Here is a 19106-nt window from a genome sequence, read left to right on the forward strand (position 1 = left end):
AGGTGCGTGACTAAATTAGGTAAAATGTATTTAAACTAGCACTGAGCAGACAGTAAAATGAGCTTTCAGATTATATTTACTGGATTATTATTTTGATGACATGATGCATTCATGTGTAAACATCATTTCAATATTGTACCTGGTTGACACACAGCTAATTATAACTACATTGTAAACAGTATTGTAGTTTAATCTATTACAATTAAATTTGTAAGATGATCATATCTTTGTCTTTATATGGACATGTGTTGGAATTTATAAACTATAAGGATTCACTGTGTGTGGTGTGGTTTGCAGACATGCCACGCAGACAAATGGAAACAGCTCGGGTTATTGTGATTCATGATCTTTGCTTTTATTATTAACAATACTTAGGCATCAATAAACAAACAAAAAAAAAATACAAAATAAAAAAAAATAACACTGTAATTAGGACACAGCTGTTTCTTCTGTATCGTCAGGGAAGAGAGGTTGCTGGTTGGTCTGGGTTAGTAAAAAAGAACATGGTGGAATGAGGGTGAGTTTGAAAGGAGGGTAATTTATAAAGAAGAGGAGAAAAGTGATTGATGACTGAGACAGTAGGGAAAGAGGATGTTCTAGTCTTACAGAGTTGTATCTGTGATGTGAGGTGCAGACAGGAAAGAAAAGGAGAGGACATGAAGACAGGAGAGAAAGCTTCCCATACATTACAGATAAGGCACTTGACATACAAATAAATTTAAAGCAGAACAACAAAGCTGCAACATTTATTATTTCACGAAAAACTGAAACATTGAACTCCTAAAAGCAGATTTCTTTAAAAAAAAAAAAAAAACATATCTGTAAACCCGTTTCATACACAGAATCATACCTAAAATCATTCACTTAGATCAACACTTATATTCTCACCAAGGTTAATAATATAACCCAGGCTACAAGGCAGTGAACTGGAGTAATCTGGCCGAGATTTGTTGAATCTAGAAATGGTTATCCTGTCCTATTGCATTCGCCTTAATAAAGATCCTTCGTTTCAACAGAGCAACCTACCTTCACAATGACTTTATGGAGCTTCATCGCTTTTCAATGGATGCCATTATCAGTGTGATTCAAGAGTCAACTGGATCAAACTGCTTCAGCCAAACCAGAGAGGAAAAAAAACATTCAGCTCCATCAATACTAGCAGGAAGCTGTGATTTCTATTGCAGTGCTTGTGCTGAACACTCATATCTGGGTATGACTGACTGCTCAGACAGAAAAGAATTGAGAATGGTAACATTTGCAGGTCAGACATCTCTTTTGGAAGCAGGAAATGGAGATTTGTTGTAATTAAAAATGAACTGGGATTAAAATAAGAAAGCAAGATTTTCTTGCTGTTTATCTAAAAAACGGAAACCACATGTTTTCCTTAAACCTTACAAGGCAGACTACTTTATAAATGGCACAGGCCGCACTGGAGAGCAGAGGCACAAAGTCCTACTGCAAATTATAACATCATATACGAGACAGTGTATGTTTGTGCAAAGACATTGCAATAGCTGAACAAACACTCATGTACTTGCATAGACAAAAATTAGGGAAATGAATGCCCTATTGTTTCACTTTCATTAAACATTCACTCTTTTGTTCTTTTGCTAGAAAACAAAAAGGTACAATGAAATGAAGCAACAAAAGATAGCAAAAAGCATAAAAGCTATAAAATGGCATTTTGACAGCAATTAGCTGGCTCTAAGGCACACAGTTAGAACAAGAAAGCTAAAGTAGAAGCAGCATCCGCCCCCTCCAGTGTCCTCTCCACACTTTACTCCTCTCCATTTTCTCCCCTGTCTCTTTGAAATTTTGGTACTGACACCTCACACTGACAATGATACATTTTTTTCTGATGACAAAGCACAAGAGCCCTGCCTCTTAATGTAGTGTATATCATCTGCTGGATGTCTGTGCCCTGTAAAAGTATGAATGAACATGTGTTGAGTGTGTTTTTGTGGCGTGCAAAAGTAACTGTCAAATTTCCTCAGGATACCTGCTGTTCTTGGTTTTAGGGAATGACTTGCCCCCTCCCTTCTTCTTGCTCTCTCTTTTCATTCCTCCCTCTTGCTCCCCTACTGAGGGATACGAGTCCTTCTCACATTCCTACGTCCTCACACTTGTTTGCTTTCACTCTGTCTTGCTGTGGTTGTTGTTGTGGACTGTGTGACCGTTCTGAACCGGCCCATTTTTCTTCATGTCTTTCTTATCTTCCGCCTCTCTTTCCTCCTCTTCTTCTGATTCATCTGTTTCATCTTTGTCACTCCTTTCATCATCGACTTTTTCCTGAGAAGAATTTAAAAAAGAAGAAGAGGGTGTGAGCAAAAGAGGCCATTGAGTAATATCAAGGCGATTTTCCACTCAGACTGTCATGGAGCTCTGGCCAGTGTCAGAACAAAGTCACACTGTCCAGCTGCATGCATGAATATGTGTGTGTGTGTGTGTGTGTGTGTGTGTGTGTGTGTGTGTGTGTAAGATGTTTGTAAGATGACATGAATGAACTCGTATAGTTCCATTATTCTTTTGTTGTTTCTATGGAATATACAGTATTTTGATGTTGCATGTATCTTTATTTTTGGCTTTAATATTTCATTTATAACTGACTTGTAATCAGAGCTGAAAATTACATGAAGTTATGGATAAAAAAAAGTAGAGTCCTTAGTGACAATTCAACTGTTTTAAGCACTTAAAAGTCAAATGGAAGTTTTACTGCTTTCATCCTCTCTTCTTTTAAGCAGCTATAATCAATATTTGAAGTTATCAAATGACAATGTGAAATGGGTTGCTCATAATGATGAATCTACAGACACTTATTACCCGAATCTGCAGCTTCCTTTGGCTTTAGGGAGCTTTATATTGAGTTTCAGCTCATTGTTTAGCTTTAGCTGCTTTGGTTCACTCTCACTTCTCTCATTGTGCTGTTTTCAGTGAATTTTCACTGAACACTGTAAACTACCTGCTCAGAATGAAACAGCAGACAGACACAATTAGCAACCAAAAACAGAGCTAAGAGAGAGTGAATAGTGGACTTACATTCACCAGGTAGACAGAGACATGACTCCACTTGTATGATAATGTTGCTCTCTGTCTGCCCAGAGTGTAAGCAAGTAACTGTTTGCTAACAACTTCATCATATCAACGTTGTAACATGATTATATGAGTGTTATATTAACAGTTTGTGAATCAGTGATTGCACTGACAACTCAGTATTTCAACTGCAAATTTTCAATAGCAAGTACTTGTTCCTTTTGTAGTATTATATTCATATTTGTCTTGTAATCAGAGCTGGATGATAATGATGTGAGCTCACAAAGTTAAATGATTTTATTGATGAATAAACAGAAACTTGAGTTTTGCGTGTAGATTTCTTTATGTTTGCTTACATTGTTGGTGAGGAAGCGGACTGCTATGCGTATGATGAGGACAGCCCAGAAGATATGTAGACACTGCAGAGTCATCAAAAGTCCATTGAAGAAGTAGTAGCCAAAGAAGGGTTCATAGACAGTCACTGGGTAAACCCACGTACAGTAAATAATCCTGCAACCAAGACAAGTACGGATTTAGGACGAGGCAACTAGATAGCATGCAAAAAAATAACATCTAGCAGTAAATTATAATAAAACATTTGAAAAGTGTTCGTACCAGAAGGGGAAGATGACCAGACGAGTGATGATGAAGATTGCAGCAAATACAATGAAGATGTAGTTACAGGCATTTCGCCACCCAGCATAGTTGAACATCTTTGCAGACTGTCAGATGCAGAGGGAGAGAAAGAAATATAGTTTTATAGGAAAAAATGCTTGTGTAGATAAATGGGTAATACATTTGTTGTCCCACCAAAGACAACTAAAGTGTTGTTTCTTCCACTAGGTGGCAGTGTATTACCATCAGAATTCATAGTACTCATTGAATTGTGTGAACAACACTAAAGTCTCAGTTGAGATTCAGGATGGTAAGAGTCTAAACAGCATTTTATTATTGGTAGGGATACATGACAACAACATAATATGTCATGGTGAAATTTCATACTAGGCCTGTTTGCAAGCTGCATTTGCATGACGCTGAATACAGCTCCTACAGTTTATGTATGTCACTCTACCATGATCAAAGCTCACTGGTTGTGACTGCAGGCACACGTTTGCTTGCCAAAGTGCAGTAATCAGAATACTATGAATACAAACTACTGTAATGACTCAAGGAGGTGGATATATTTACCTCAAGGAGGTAATCAGAGGAGTCATGCACTAGCATGATGAGGGTTCCAGCTCGGATGTAGTTAACACACCAGGAAAAGCTGATGAGGAGGATTGTCGCTAAATGGTGGACAATCTGCTCCTTGAAGTCCTAAAGAGAAGAAAATATGTTATTTATGCTGTGGAAAAGGACATTGTTAGAAATTTATATTTGTGTGTTGCATGTGTTAAGGGGGTCTGTGTGCATGGTGGTAAATCCTGCTTAGGTATCAGGGTTAAAATATCGTGTTGGAGGAACACCCTGGGCCTCTGGCAATATTTTCCTCACTGCCCTCAGCTGATCCAAGCTGAGCAAAGTCCAAACACTCACACACACATTCAAACACACGTGTAACAACAGTCTAATGTCCACCCACAGTCCATGCCAGATGTCAAACTGATCTGATAGTGAGAACAGGCTGTTTGTCTTCCTCTTGTGTGCAGGTGATCATGATGTAATAATCATATAAAAGGAAAAAAAAAAAAAAAAAAAAAAAAAAAACTCTCAGTGAGAGTTTGGGTTTAAAATCGTTCGTATGAATTATAGATTCATTTCCCATTTACTTTTCCTTCTGTCTCAATGCAAGTCAAACTCACTCACTTTGCGTTTGACATCAGAAGCCACACTGAAGAGCAGAGAGCCATAGAAGCCCAGCTCAATCATGTAGTACCAATACTGAGATGGCAGGAGAGTCTGCAAGAGAGGAAACACATTTTTCATTTCAACATCCATACACCTACGTGCACCCCTCTAGAGAACCAACAAATGTTGAGATTTGAGAGGCTGGAACTTCTATTTTTGACGTTTTGCTTTAAAAATGACTTCAATGGTGAACAATTAACCAAATGAATGAACTGATCTTTTCAGCTCTATTGGAAGCTCTCTATTAGCAGTGTTTAGATTAAATTTAAGACTGACAGTCAAAGAATGACAGAAAACAGGGACAATATGGCCTTAAATTACGTAGTAAGTACATGAATTATTATTCAGATTTAAACCACATTTTAATCAGTACTTTCCTTCTGTATGCAACAATAATTCTTAGTAATATATTTAATCACTTAACATGACCTGGATCCAGGCAAGTGGCAGAAAACTGATGGATGGATTAACCAATTACAAAATAATGAATGAATTTAAGTTTTTACCAAAATCGACCCTTGCACATTATGAGGCAATGAGCTTACTAGCTGCTGTGGCTGTCAGTAGTGACGGTGTTTGCTACAGGTCTGACGGCGCTGACTGAAACTCCACAAAAATAGATTAAACAGCCTCCTGTGTGCACAATCCACAAAACACCTTTGGTAGGCAAGAGAAAATATTCCAAACTTTTGCAAATTGAAAACTTTTGGATGAATTTTAAGGCCTTTTTTATGGAAAACTTGCAGATACTCTGATGTATTCAGTACTTAGCCATCCTACAGACGTACCAGCACAGGAAAGCCTTGCCACATCTCTTTCAGGTCATACAGCCAAGGTTTCTGGAAGGAGAGATGAGGTGTGAATGAGACAGCAGAACTCGACAGGTGTATTTATATCAACTGACTCAGCATGGCAATGAGTCAATGCTGCTCCACTGACAGTGAAAGGTGAGGTTATCGCAGCAAAAAATACAGACTACCATGGGCACCGCCAAGTTATGATGACAGGGCAGGTGACGAATGAGGAGGTGAACATATAGGGAGGAGAGGAGGAGGAGGAAGAGGAGGAGGGGTTGAGGTTAACATGGAAGTACTCACATCGATGAGGGCGGCCAGGCCAGCAATGAAAGCAAGAAGGTAAAAGGTAAATCTCCAACTGCAAGAGAACACACACACATACAAACACACTCTCTATTCAGTCAATGGGGAAAAGACAATAGACACATTTTCTACCAGCAAACACATAAACGCATCACACACACAGTCACAAACACAAGAATGTACACTGGAGAGAGAAATACCAGGCTGAGTGAACAGCCTGGAAAAATCTGGTGAACTGTGCTGAGAATGTCAAATCGGGATGCACGCACAAGCACACACACACACACACACACACACACACACACACACAAGCAGAACCTGTGCTAACAGACAATGAGCGTGAGAGTTTAAGAAATACACCAGTGGGGGAAGTAAGGGAAAGAGATGAACAATAGATTGATTCAGAAGAAAAATGTCGTAACACACTTAGTGAAAGACACCATAACCAGAGAGTGAAAAACATTCAGTCACAAACACATCGTCACACACATATATGCAGAACATTAATCCGCTATGAAGTGGCTTAAACATGACTTTCTACACAGACACATACAGCAGACACAGAAACACACACGCCACTCTGCTTCACTGTCTTCTTGCAGAGTAAAGGGTCAGTTCACCTAATTACAAAAAACTTATTTTCACTTATATCTAGTGATATATGAAGACAGTTTTGGTTTAATTTGCTCATATTATTAGATATCTATCTCAGAGTGATGGCTGTAACTAACAAGTATTTTTTATTATCGAACTGCCACATGTCAGAAAGATATTCAGTTTATTCTCACATGAGGCAGGAAATCCTCATGACAGAGAAGCTAAAACTGAGGTTTTGGTTTTTGGTTGATTATCATGTCAAATAAAAGTCTGTTGATCAACGAATCATTTCAGCTAAACTCACAGCAACGAAAAACTATATGTTAAAAACAAAAATTGCAAAATTCTTTTTCCAGAGACAATATTCCTGTTGGCCCTTGTGATTAAAAAGAAAGTGTCTGTATCTGTAGAGTCTGTATCTTCTGTAGTTTGGGTAAACTGACCCTTTAAGTCACTTAAAAAGCTTATGTTGATCTAAACATGAACATAGCCCTGACAATGAAGCTAATGAATGACTACTTATGACAGTCACATCACTACAGAGGAGTTATACGTAAAACACAACACTTGGGATAGATTAATGCATGAACAGATTGTCCATGAATGTGCTTGTGTACATGCATATCACTGCATTTGCCTGTGTTTCAATCCTGCTGATGCTAACACTATCATGCTATCTGCAGTTATTGATGTCACCCTTAAAGATATGGCTCTCTTTTGTAAGTGTCATCTGTTGCCACACTGTGAACCTTTCGAGCTAAGATTAACTTCAGAAAGATTGTATTATCAGGTTATCATGTTGTTTTAACCCTGCGTCTGTCATAATTGTATATAATTGCCCATACATAAAAATAACCAACAGTGGTGAAAGAGCCACTGTTGCCAAGGTCCTGTGCTAATGAGTATGTGGATGTTTGGATTTGTGTGTGTGTATGTGTGAGAGTGAGAAGAGTAGGGGGCTACAGGCGTGGCAGCAGCAGAGTGGCATTGTAATGAGTTCATGTTATAAATAGAGGGCTACTTTTGCCGTCTGAAATGTGCTCATATAGTCAGAGGAACCCAAGGGTGGGCAGCTGTTTCAACCTGATCTATAGCTCTACAGCATATATGTTTAAAAGACAGAGAGTGACTGTGTGTTTGTGTGTGTTTTTACCTGGCTTCTCGAAATTTTTTGAGCAAACTCGGTCTGTCCTGATTCCTCCGTCTCCTGAACCATCGCTGCACTTGTCTTTCTGAATAGCCAGTCTGCTTGCAAAGGCTTGCTATTGAACTCTGAGAACAACACGAAGAGGCCAGATTAAAGTATTTAATTTTCTGATGAAACAAATTGTTTGTTACTCTGTCTTTTTTAAGTGTGTATGTGAACATTTACCTGTGTGGGGTTTTTGGTAATGTTACAGTAGTAGGACTCCAGTGTGGTGTTGTGAGGGACTTTGAGCCGTACCGTCTCTTTCACCCCGAGTAGAGAGGCCAAGGGTGTAGCCACCGTCCTATAATCATGAAAAGGTTGTTGAGACACAAACAGATATGAAAGGAAAAGACAGTTAAATGAAGGGAAGTTAGAAACAGTGAGGGTAAAACCATTGAAAAGCTTTTACGTTGTGAGAAATGACATACACAAATTTGAAAAAAATTATGCTAAGAAAATGTTGTTAAAGACATTACAATTAAACCTTACTGCCACATGCTGCATGTCTGTCTCTGCAAGTGCCTTTTGAAAATATCTGTCCTGATAACCCACAGAGCAACAGATATCATTTATGTTCATATATGTAAACAGATTAATAGTTTGTCATCTACCTCAAGGTTCCAGTTAGTCAATTTTATAATGTGCCACTCAATGGCTGAGTGGGAGGTAGGAATAAAAAACAATAATGAGGAAGAGAGCTATTAGCAATAAAACATAGGTGGACTCTCTAAGGTCTGTTTGATTTCCAACAGATTAGCTACTGGAAACAGGAACACAGCACTTGTGTGAGAAACAATAACTTGGAGGAGCAGACCTTTACTTATTATAAAGCAGGACACAGCGTAAGGCAAATCAAATAATTGCTGAGAAAAAATAGCAAGAGACAAAAAATTGCATTCTGACGTAAAATAATCTAATTAGAGGTCAGGAGGAGATGACCGATGGCCAGACTAACGGGGAAGCAAAAGCAGCAGACAAAGAAGAAAGACAACTAAGACTCGACAAGTGGACAGAAAAAAATATGTAAATATAGAGTAAGCAAATGTTTGAATTAATAACCAAAGGCATATTGCAGAGCACAGATACTGAATAAGACAGAGTGAAAAACGGGCTGACCTCTCAAAAATCTGACGAATAATGAGGAATACGAGGGCGATGGGCAGCGCCACCCACAGGTCATGGGCTTTGGCATAAACTCGTCCATCCCGATCCTCCAGGTCAGCCCAGCCCAGGCCCTCTGGAAACCACAGCCGCTCCTGCCAGAACCACTCACTCAGCTCCGACAGCATCCTGCAACACAGGACACGCAAGAAATCAGCACCACTCTTAGGTGTTTATTAGGCTGTGAGGCTAAAGACTCAAACACTTATAATACACGTGTTGTAGAGGCAGAATCCACAGCCTCAAAAGAATAAAAATTAGTACATGGTTCCACCTAAAAAATGAACACACAAGCAGTCTATAGGAGCTAACTTTAAAGGCATCTGCTATACAGGCCTGCCTATGTGTATCGGAAGACATCGGTGATTAGGAATGTTTGGTACCATGTAATTAAGAGAATTAGATGATGGTACCAACATTTTCCTCTTATTGGAGGCCTGCCTGTAGGTTTTTCCTAATGCATATAACAGAGCACATGCAGCATGCAGGGAACAGGAGGCCCACGTGAGGGAGAAGAAACCAGACCAACAACTGAGCAAATCTTTTGCTTCATGCTTTTAACCCCAGCGCTCTCCTAAACAGTCGACAGCAGCTGTGAGTTGGTTTTGACGTCGAGAGTGCAGAGATGAATATTTCTGCTGCTAAGTTCGGGGAGTGGCAGAGAAAGAGAGTAAAGGGCTTGGTGGTGGGGGAGAGTTAGTGTCTGAAGGAAGTGAGTCATGATTCATCCATATGTGCAAAGCCATGGGGGTAACACCCCCCCTCCACACACACACACTCCCTCTCTGGATTCCCCTTACAGATCTACAGTAACTCCCCTCCCACCCTCTGCAGCTGTAAATGCCAAAACCATGTAAACCGCTTCACTTCCACTCCCATCCCCACCCTGCTACTCCATGCCAGTAATCAAGAAGGATTCCCTCTTTGGCCCAAAGAGCTGAAGCCATGCGTAATGCTCTCTCTCCCTTGACTATCTTTAAAATACTCATCTCAAATTACATTTTGGAAATAATGCGCTGATAAAGGTTGTACTGAAGAAAAGCAGGGTGTGGTTAAACACCACTAGCTAAACTTTCTTCACTGAGCGTGTGCTTCATAAATACGATCCACAAAAATAAAAGTCCTTATCTATGACGAGAGCTGGGTCTTTAATAGTGCCAACACAGTACATGAGTTTCAGTACCAGAGTATCTTAAGAAGAGACTTCAGTTTAAAATCCATAGGATTCTCATGTTATCAGACCCAATTTTGACACTATGTAAGCTGTTTTTTTTTCTGCAAGAGCCACTCAATGCATTTACATTCTCTAAATATCCATCTCTATGGTAACTTTCATCATCAGTGTGGGGTTTTCTTTCATTGCACTGTAAACAGTTAGACCAGTTGCTCTTCTGTTGTATTTCTGACAAAGTAGCTACTCAAGGAGTGCGTCCAATGAGAATTACAGCTGTTTATTTTTTGTCAATAGACTGATCACTTAAGCTTGACAAATGATAAATACAAGAACTTTTCTCCAATAAAACTGTCTAAAAATGGCATCATCAATCTGCATTTTTAAAATTGAAATAATGTACTAAATGATCAAAGAATAAATAAATCTTAACTGATTCAGATATCTGACCAGTTATTCCACACCAGCTTTTCAATACTTGGTTTTACTGACAGGCTTTGTACTGAAGTTTGATATACATCATATGAGGCATATCTATGTCTCATGCCCTGATTAGTTCTTCAGCTAATTTAGATCTCTCAGTATCGGACGCTGACAGAACATCCTTCATTAAGTCAACCCTAAAGGTAAAACATATTGCTGCTAGCTGTAGCCTCTGACACTGTCCATGAGATGGTGTCATGGTTGAGTGTGTCGGTTATTTTCCACATCATGTCATGTTAGTCATGGCCCCCGTTTCCTGTTGCAACAGCACGGCTGGCCGAACATTGGGCCTTTCTCTCTCTCTCTCTCTCTCTCCCCCCTCAGCACAGGTGGTGGTGGATATGAAGGGTGACATATTTTTCCCAGTCATTTTGCCAGTTCTTCCACTTCAGTAGCACTAAATTTCACTTCTCCTCTGTGTGTCCAGGCAAATCTCGTGAGCTCTGCAGAACAGCATGTTTTGTGTGCATGTGTGACCCCATAAGGAAGCTGTGTAATCTAAACAAAACAGATAACTAAATGATCTTCTGAGCACGAACAAAGATGGTTCAAAGGGCAGGACTTCTGAGGATTGTAGACAGTTATTGTACACTGACTATGCTGTGTAATAAATGATTTCCCATAATAACGACTGACTGTAAACTGTTAAATAAGTATATGAAGTATAATTAAGCTCAATATAAACAACTCCAACACATTCCTGAGTCCAAATATACACACACCAAAAACAAACAACAAAGGAGGAAAGGCTTGCATTTAAACAGTGACAAATTCTTTATATTTTGCTGCAAGTGTGTTGTGTGGAGGAAGATTTAGGATCCCAGACGATATGTTCAGGGTTATTTGTTGAGATCATCCAGTGAATTCAGCATGTTAAAGCACTTTTCCCCCCACAGCTTTCCTAACACCACATTCCATTGGCCCACAGGATCATATGACCATACTCTGACCATTTCAAAGGTCCAATAAAAATAAAGGATGCCTCTGGCAGGGGAGGGAGGAAGGAAGTTCTCTGACTGTCTCTCTCTTTCTCTATTCCTCACTATGAATATACATTACAAGGATGTGGTGATTGTAAACAGAGATCAAGCTCATGCCTGGCAGAGTACAGTTCCAAGCTGTAACTGATACGTTTCCTTTCAGCTAGGCTAAAAGCAGTTTTTTCAAAAATGAAGAAATAAAGGGAACAACCCCCTGAGGAAAACCTAAACAGACCAGATTGGAACCTGGTACAGAATCCAGGAATATTTGGAGAATGTAAACACACTGCCACCATACCGAGGGAGAGCTCCAGCTTTCCCATTCGATCTCCATGGATGAATAACATTTTATGGAGTTTTACAGTCACCCAATACTTTGTTTATCTAGAGGAACGCCAGTCATGAGACATAACCAATGTGCTGTGACTGTGAGTCACTCATAACATACCATCCATGTGTACAACTACCCATTTACTCATATCCTTCCATACTTAAGTTGCTCACTTACAACTGAATCATTCAACTTTAAAAAAAAAAAAACAGTAGGAGACAGACACAAGGGGATCAGGCAGCTTAGATGGTGTAAACTGTAGGCTGCATGACATGAGAGCTCAAAGCTGAATTTGCAGGTTTGATAGGTCATGACAGACTGGGATGTTGACTATATACTGATAACACAAAAGGTCACGCAATTGGAGCCAAAATGGAGCGATTCAGTTAAATCAGCAGCCCTAAATTATATCATGGTCTTGAATATTTCTGTAGCTCACATTGAATGCACGATATGTCATTTTCTGCTGCTTGAGTTGTCGCCCACAGTAAATGGTGGGTATCAAGTATGTCAACCTTTTAACTGACATCCCTCACTTCTTGTGGTCCAACAAGCTGCAAACACAGTTTACAGATCACAGAACAAGCCATGATATTGTCAATGCACATATTGTGGGATGCAGTGGCTGTTCAGGAGGCTGGGATGCTTTTCTGCACATGGTTGATTAGTTGTAACTCAGGTCATGCCTTGGACATTTTGAGCAAGATGGTTTTGACGGTGAGTCATACAATTCCTTCACATTTTAGACGTTCATCAGGATCATGACAGAAAACAACCGAGAATAGTTTTTATCAAAGTAAAAAACAAATGGATTAGGCAAACAGAGATTAAAGACGATGACTAAGTGGGAGAAAACGTCAAATTATCCCAGGGGCAGACAGTTAGTCTGTGTTTTAGATAGAGATCACAAGACAGTCAACTTCAAGACCTTTAACAATGATCTGTGACCCTGATGAATTATTGATGGGGAGATTCAATCAGTCAGCATGCTGATTCGAATAGGCCTCTTCAGGAGGTGTGAAGGTAATATTGTCATGCTGATTCTCTTCTCCTGTCCTTTCTGTTGAGTGGAACCTCTGTGGGGTATTGATAATCAAACACTTACAAGACTGAGGTACTTCTGTGCAAAGAAATTTAAGGCAACAATCCTGTCTTCAACTAAAATACCAATTACTCAATCAACAGAACTGAAGAAGTAGAAGATGTTATTACTGACAGATGAAAGTTGAAGTTGTTTTGTGTCCAGGTTAGGGAGAGATGGACCAAAATCTAAAGCATCTAGAAGATGTTTTATTCCCACTACACTGTCAGGGTTTTGTGTGTAACAAGAGGGCTTCTCTTTTTAGTGATTCCTTTATTTAGTCCACTGACTATTGTCTTTTGGACTGTTATGAAATCACAAAAAGTGAAAATGGTCATCACGGTTTCCTGGAGCTTTTCAAATTGCTTGCTTTGTTTGACCTTCCTAAACCAAACGCAAAGATATACTATTTATAGTGATATATAACAGAGACACATAGCAAATCCTCACATTTTTGGTATATAAATGACTCAAACAAATCAATTATCAAGATTGTTGTTGAATACTTTTTTCTCAATGGACTAACTGAATAATTGACTATTATTTCAGCACTACATTCAGACTTGCATAGGACTTCACTGAAAGATTAACTTGACTTAACTTAGCTTTTGTCATTACATGCGCACATATTTGCATTAGCCTACTGTCATGTAATAGATTCACAATGCATGAGTATGCATGTGTGCTCATGGTGGTGCAAACAAATCTCAAGTGCTTACAAACAAAACCCAACAAAACAACAATACTATTCCCATGATATTCCTACATTATGGGAATATTATTGGAACTTCCAGTGGCTGTGGTGATTACATGTCAGTGAGTTCACAGCTACCTTATTTCAACTTTCTGTCAGCTTGGTGTCTATACTAGCTTTAATACTCCTAGCTACAACTAGCTAATTGTTACTCTACAGGAAGAAGCAGAACCCTAAATGGAGACCTCATATCTTTTATTATATAAAAGTACCAAATGTTACATTTTTGTTAATACTGAAGCATAAATGCGTAAACAGCATTTTGCTGATGTAGCTGGTCGATGTGGAGCCAGTTGAGTCAACAAGTCTAAGAAATACTTTAGTCCATCTTTTCACTGAGATTATTTTAGAGTTTGGATTTTCTTTTCCAGTATAATATTTCTCATTCAGATGATCGACAGCATCCTAATTTTGGATGCAGATCACATGTCTATTAAGAAAGAATATAGCCTATTTTTAGAGGAGAAATCTTAAAAGAATGGCACAGTTCAAAATATAATGTAGATTAAAATATAATGATAAGAGTTGCAAGGCCATTTGAATTGTCACTTTTTACATTTTTATCAAATTAATGACAATCACAGGATTGGCTCTATGGTACCAGAACTAATCACACTAACAGGGATGACAGAACACTTATTCTACTATGGACACTGCAAATTTTTGTCCACACACTGTGAAGTTTTATCACCAAAGTTACATAATATTGTTTTGCACTTGATTTGCATGGCTGATTCAGTGAAACACATTAGATTTCTAAGAACTCTAATTTTTTTTTGTCACTGCAGTTCCATGCATCCAATACTGACAAGCATTTTGAAAGAAAAATGACTTTTATTGAGACTGATTATTTTCATATTGACACATTGAAAGCAATTGAGTCATGTTATAATGTGCCATACAATTTATTTATATATATATATAATTATAATTTCCTTTTCCACTGCACCTAATGGCATACTACTTACAACTCACAAATATATATTATCTAGAATCACAATAATGCTAATAATAACTAACTAAACAAGGTAATAAGCTCAGTGACATCACTGCCTACCTTACCTACAGCATGCATAGGACTCAAACAACACTAACTAAAATGTAGTAGATGCTCCTATGCTACCCTTACTGAATACACACATGATGACCTTTAAATTGATTTAATTTATAACTTTCAAAGACAGTGAAACTAGGGTAAACATTGATCTATGTCATCCCTGTTACTCCAAAGTCAAAACTTGTTAGTCTGGACAAGTAACTTGGTCAACGGTAACAGGGTTGAGCATTTCAAACTAATTTTCTCATTGCTATCTGAAAGATCAAAGTCACAAAAACACATGCAGTGTACTTTGAAGGGTTATTACTTGTACATATTGATTATATTATGAGAAATAAATAATTGTTTAGATTCATTTGTTAAAAAAAAATTAACAGTATTGATGTATGCTTGTCCCCCTGAAACATGAGAAGTAGTACATCACAGATGAGAGGAATACATGTCCTTGAGCTGTTGGCATTCTGGTAAATGGTGTCACTTCTCCAACGTAACAGATGGAGTTTCTTGTACAGTGTTGTTTACAGAAGCTGCCAGTAGCCCCTACAACTCTATGCCTCAAGCACCTTGGTTCAACTCCTGTTGTTTTTAAATGTGCTATACAAATAAAGTTGACTAACACTATATTTATTACAAATTAGTAGCCCATCTATGGCCACTAAATTGATGAATTTTATATAAAATGCTGTTATTGCTAAGTTTGTATACCACACCCCTTCATTGGCAAAGTAAGCTCTATGTTGTCACTGTGTAACAACCAATGTTGCACTCATCACAATGGTTTAAAAGATCAGCTGATTACGCCATGGCATAGAGCAGTGGTTCTCCATTTTTTCACGCCAAGGACCCCTAAAGTGACACAAATTAGACCAAAGACCTCCATTTGACAAGATTTTGTCCTATGGTCCCCCATCTGATGAGATTTTTGTTTTTAGATGTTTTATTGCATAAAGTGTTTGAAACCCATGACCAAAATAGTCAAACATTCTGTCATTGTGTTACTTATGGATGGAATTATAGTGAAAATAAATTGATCCCCTTTTTGCTGGGGACCCCCAGGAACCCCCTCAAGGACCCCTGAGGGTACCTGGACTCCACTTTGAGAACCACTGGCATAGACAGTAGAGAGCAAATGTTCTTCGTATGAAGACTTTACTAGGCTTAGGCTATGAATTTGCACATGCAGAATGGACAATGAATGAAAACAATAAACATTTGACAACAACCAATTAATTTGCTGTTTCCACTCATTCCCACTGTCTCAGGGAAATAACCCAAATCCAATGAACTGGATCTTCTTCAATAGTCCACTAACACTATTTTGCAAGAGTTTTTGATGAGGGTAACAGTGTTGATATGAAATTAGAGAACAAATCAAAGGGAACAAAGGGATTAAAGCACTGTTTTTTATTGTTAAATAGTGTTTTAGTATGAATATTATATTTATAACAAAAAACTGTTTAACAATAAGATTATTTATTATTATAGATTATTATAAATTATTATATTTATTAACCGCTGCAAATTTTGTGACTATTTATTTCTTGGGGAAGGGAAAGGGACCGATTCCAGGGAAGGACCCATGTGTACTTATAGTGATAATGTGACATAATCTGCAGCTATTTAGCAAACTTTAGAAACAGACCACCATTAAACCATGCGTCAGGTCGCGTTCTTGTCTTCAAATCGGTTAACAGATTTATTAACGTACTTTAAAAACTACTGTAACAACTCTACGACGCTATGTATGAGTTATAGCAGTTTAAACCCAAAGGGGCCCGTTTTAATTAATTGACCGACTCCTGCAGGAGTGCGTAATGACGTCTGCGCAAAGTGCGGATGCGGAGCGCCGCAAACACACTCACGTACACATAAACGAATAACGTCTACTTGCTGACATGAAAGTGAAACGGTACTTACTTTGGTGTTTCCCCCGCAGTGAAGTGAAAAATGCGGCTTTCTGAGAGGAAAATATTTTTTTTAAATCTTTATCCACAAAGTGGTCCCGGTCCCTGCTAGCTAGCTAAAAACCTAACGGTCCCGTTGTGTGTGCCCAGCCCGCTGCTTGGCTCAGAAGGGCGCAGTTTGTGTCCGAGTTTAGTATCCGGGCTGGTTTTTACATCTTTCCATAGAGTACAAAGTTTGTTTTTCCTCCGTATAAAAAAGATTAATGGGGATAAAAACAAAAAAAGTATCTACAAATGGGAGAATATGTGAGATGCTGCAATTTTTCTCCCAGCAAATGTTCAGGGTATTTTCGCTCTCTCTCGTCGTGTCCCAGCAAATCTCTGTCCCCCTTATGTGTCCCGGGAGTCGATGGGGTCTGTCTGGGTGTCTGGCCGGGCAGAAGCCGAGGTCGGGCCTGCAGGAGAGCGGACTGAGAGAAGCAGAGAGAGGGAGGAGTGACGGGATAACGGAGTGGGAGGGGCGCAGATGACGTCCAAGCACATGAGCATTTGGCTGACACACACACACACACACACACACACCACACACACACACACACACACACACACAACACACACACACACACAGACACAGACACAGACACACAGACACAGACACACACACACACACATACATACACACACACACACACACACACACACACACACAAACACACACAAACAACTGCATTTTGTTTCCGGTCTGGGAGAAGTTTTACCCCCCTTCTTTATCTTATTTTTAGCCCTCCATTTTCTGTAATTTTACGTTCTAATCGATAGTAAAAGTACGTTTGCCTTTCCATCTTTACACAGGAGTCAAAGCTATTGCCCCTTCAGCTCTGACCTTTGACCTCCTTGTTATTTGCAAACGTAGCACAATGCTGTACTCATTCACAGGGAATTTTCAGCTTAACGTAAAACTGTTTTTGTTGATGTCATAAATGTATAGATTTAGTTATCAGTCAAAGAAATCAAATAAAAGAAAATTAATTGGCAATATTGAGGTAACCGATTGTTGGTTTCAGTTATTTGTCAAGCAAAAAATGCCAAATATTCTTTACTTTCGGTCTCTCAAAAGACAGGATTTGCAGACGTTCTTTTCAATATATGACAGTTCATTGAATATGTTTATGTTTTGGATTCAGGCAAAGCAAAGACATCACTATCTTCTGAGAAACTGGGTCATTTTTTTCACAGTTTAAATAAATGTTTTATAAATTAAACATTTAATAAAAGAAAATAACCATTAGATTAATTGATTAGTTGGAGCCCTACATAAATTCTTATGTAGAACAGTTAATACTAGTTTCATTTCTTTAAGTATTTAACTGTCCTCCATCAACCAGCAACTGCATTTGTGATGAAACACAATTAAATTCTATTCTGCCTTGAGAGCAGTTTTGGTAAGTGAAGAAATAGTTTATCATTCAGTGGCATATCTTCACACAACACGTGACCCCATGTAAATACAAACATCCATTGTAAATGTTGGCCTTTGCAGGTTAGTGTAGTTTTGTGTGATATTTCTGTTGCAGTTACTCTTCATACAGCCACAGCTTTTTTCCAGAAGGACTTGGCTATCTTCCCATCCTCGTGACCCCATGAACTATAAAAGAAGCATGTGAGGGGTTACAGGCTGACATACAGCACAGTATGACTAACCTTGAGCTTGTGAAAGAGCTTGCCCCAGATAATAGTTTGCAAATGTGCAGGTTCAAATGGACAAGGTCAGTGGGGTTGTTGATGTTCAGTGGTAACTGCAAGCTCTGTGGGTCTTCCTTAATTTCACATTCATCTTGTTCAATGCATGATATTTTCTTGGGTATGATCTCACGGTTTCTGAGGGTCCTTAAAAAGTCTGATACGATAATCTGAATTTTAGGCTTAAAATGTCTTAAATAGCTGCGATTTTGACACGTCTTAAAAATTGATTGGATTATTATGTTAACATGTTTAACATGTTCATAAAGTTGCATTAACTTCAGTCTTGCTTTTTTGGGGAAAAAATGTATTGGTCATGCTGTAACAAGACTACAAAATAAAACCAACAAGAAACCCCTGGGTTTGGGCAAACTGTCAGAATTTATCCGAGCAAACCCAGCTAGTGTTTGTACGCTAACGTGGCATCTCCTCTCATCAAAAAATAGCAATTTAAACCATTAAGTTAAAGTTGTATCTGTTAACGTTACTTTCATCCAACATACCTGTTTGAAATAACAAATAATTAATCCCAACTCTAACCATAACCTACATCTGAATGAAAACTCAACCTTAAAACCAGTCGTAACCTTCAAACAGCCCTATGAAGTCATAGTGGTCTTAAAAAGGTCTTAAATTTAACACATTGAAACCTGCAGAAGCCGTGGATATTAAAGAGAAAA

The 19106-nt window shown here is 38.6% G+C and overlaps 1 protein-coding gene across 1 annotated transcript; it reads right to left on the minus strand.

The window, feature by feature from the left end:
• Nucleotides 1–330: 330 nt before the first annotated feature.
• LOC130171802 (ceramide synthase 2-like) lies at nt 331–17172 on the minus strand. Its single transcript, XM_056379979.1, has 11 exons — nt 16700–17172; nt 8881–9054; nt 7948–8065; nt 7729–7847; nt 5976–6033; nt 5667–5717; nt 4837–4929; nt 4219–4347; nt 3646–3752; nt 3387–3540; nt 331–2289 (listed from the first exon to the last, which is right to left on the minus strand). Exons 2-11 carry the CDS (start codon nt 9051–9053, stop codon nt 2134–2136), a joined length of 1158 nt encoding a protein of 385 aa, XP_056235954.1. The 5' UTR covers nt 9054; nt 16700–17172; the 3' UTR covers nt 331–2133.
• Between the last annotated feature and the right edge of the window lie 1934 nt (nt 17173–19106).

The sequence above is a fragment of the Seriola aureovittata genome, chromosome 7 (assembly GCF_021018895.1).
Source record: "Seriola aureovittata isolate HTS-2021-v1 ecotype China chromosome 7, ASM2101889v1, whole genome shotgun sequence".
In the NCBI taxonomy this organism is placed as follows: domain Eukaryota; kingdom Metazoa; phylum Chordata; class Actinopteri; order Carangiformes; family Carangidae; genus Seriola; species Seriola aureovittata.

Coding starts and splice junctions, on each gene's coding strand:
- LOC130171802 (XM_056379979.1), bottom strand. CDS start 9,053: ATGCTGTCGGAGCTGAGTGAGTGGTTCTGGCAGGAGCGGCTGTGGTTT. Junction 4,348..4,836: donor CTTCTGATGTCAAACGCAAA/GTGAGTGAGTTT, acceptor TCTTCTCTTTAG/GACTTCAAGGAGCAGATTGT. Junction 3,753..4,218: donor CCTCTGATTACCTCCTTGAG/GTAAATATATCC, acceptor TGCATCTGACAG/TCTGCAAAGATGTTCAACTA.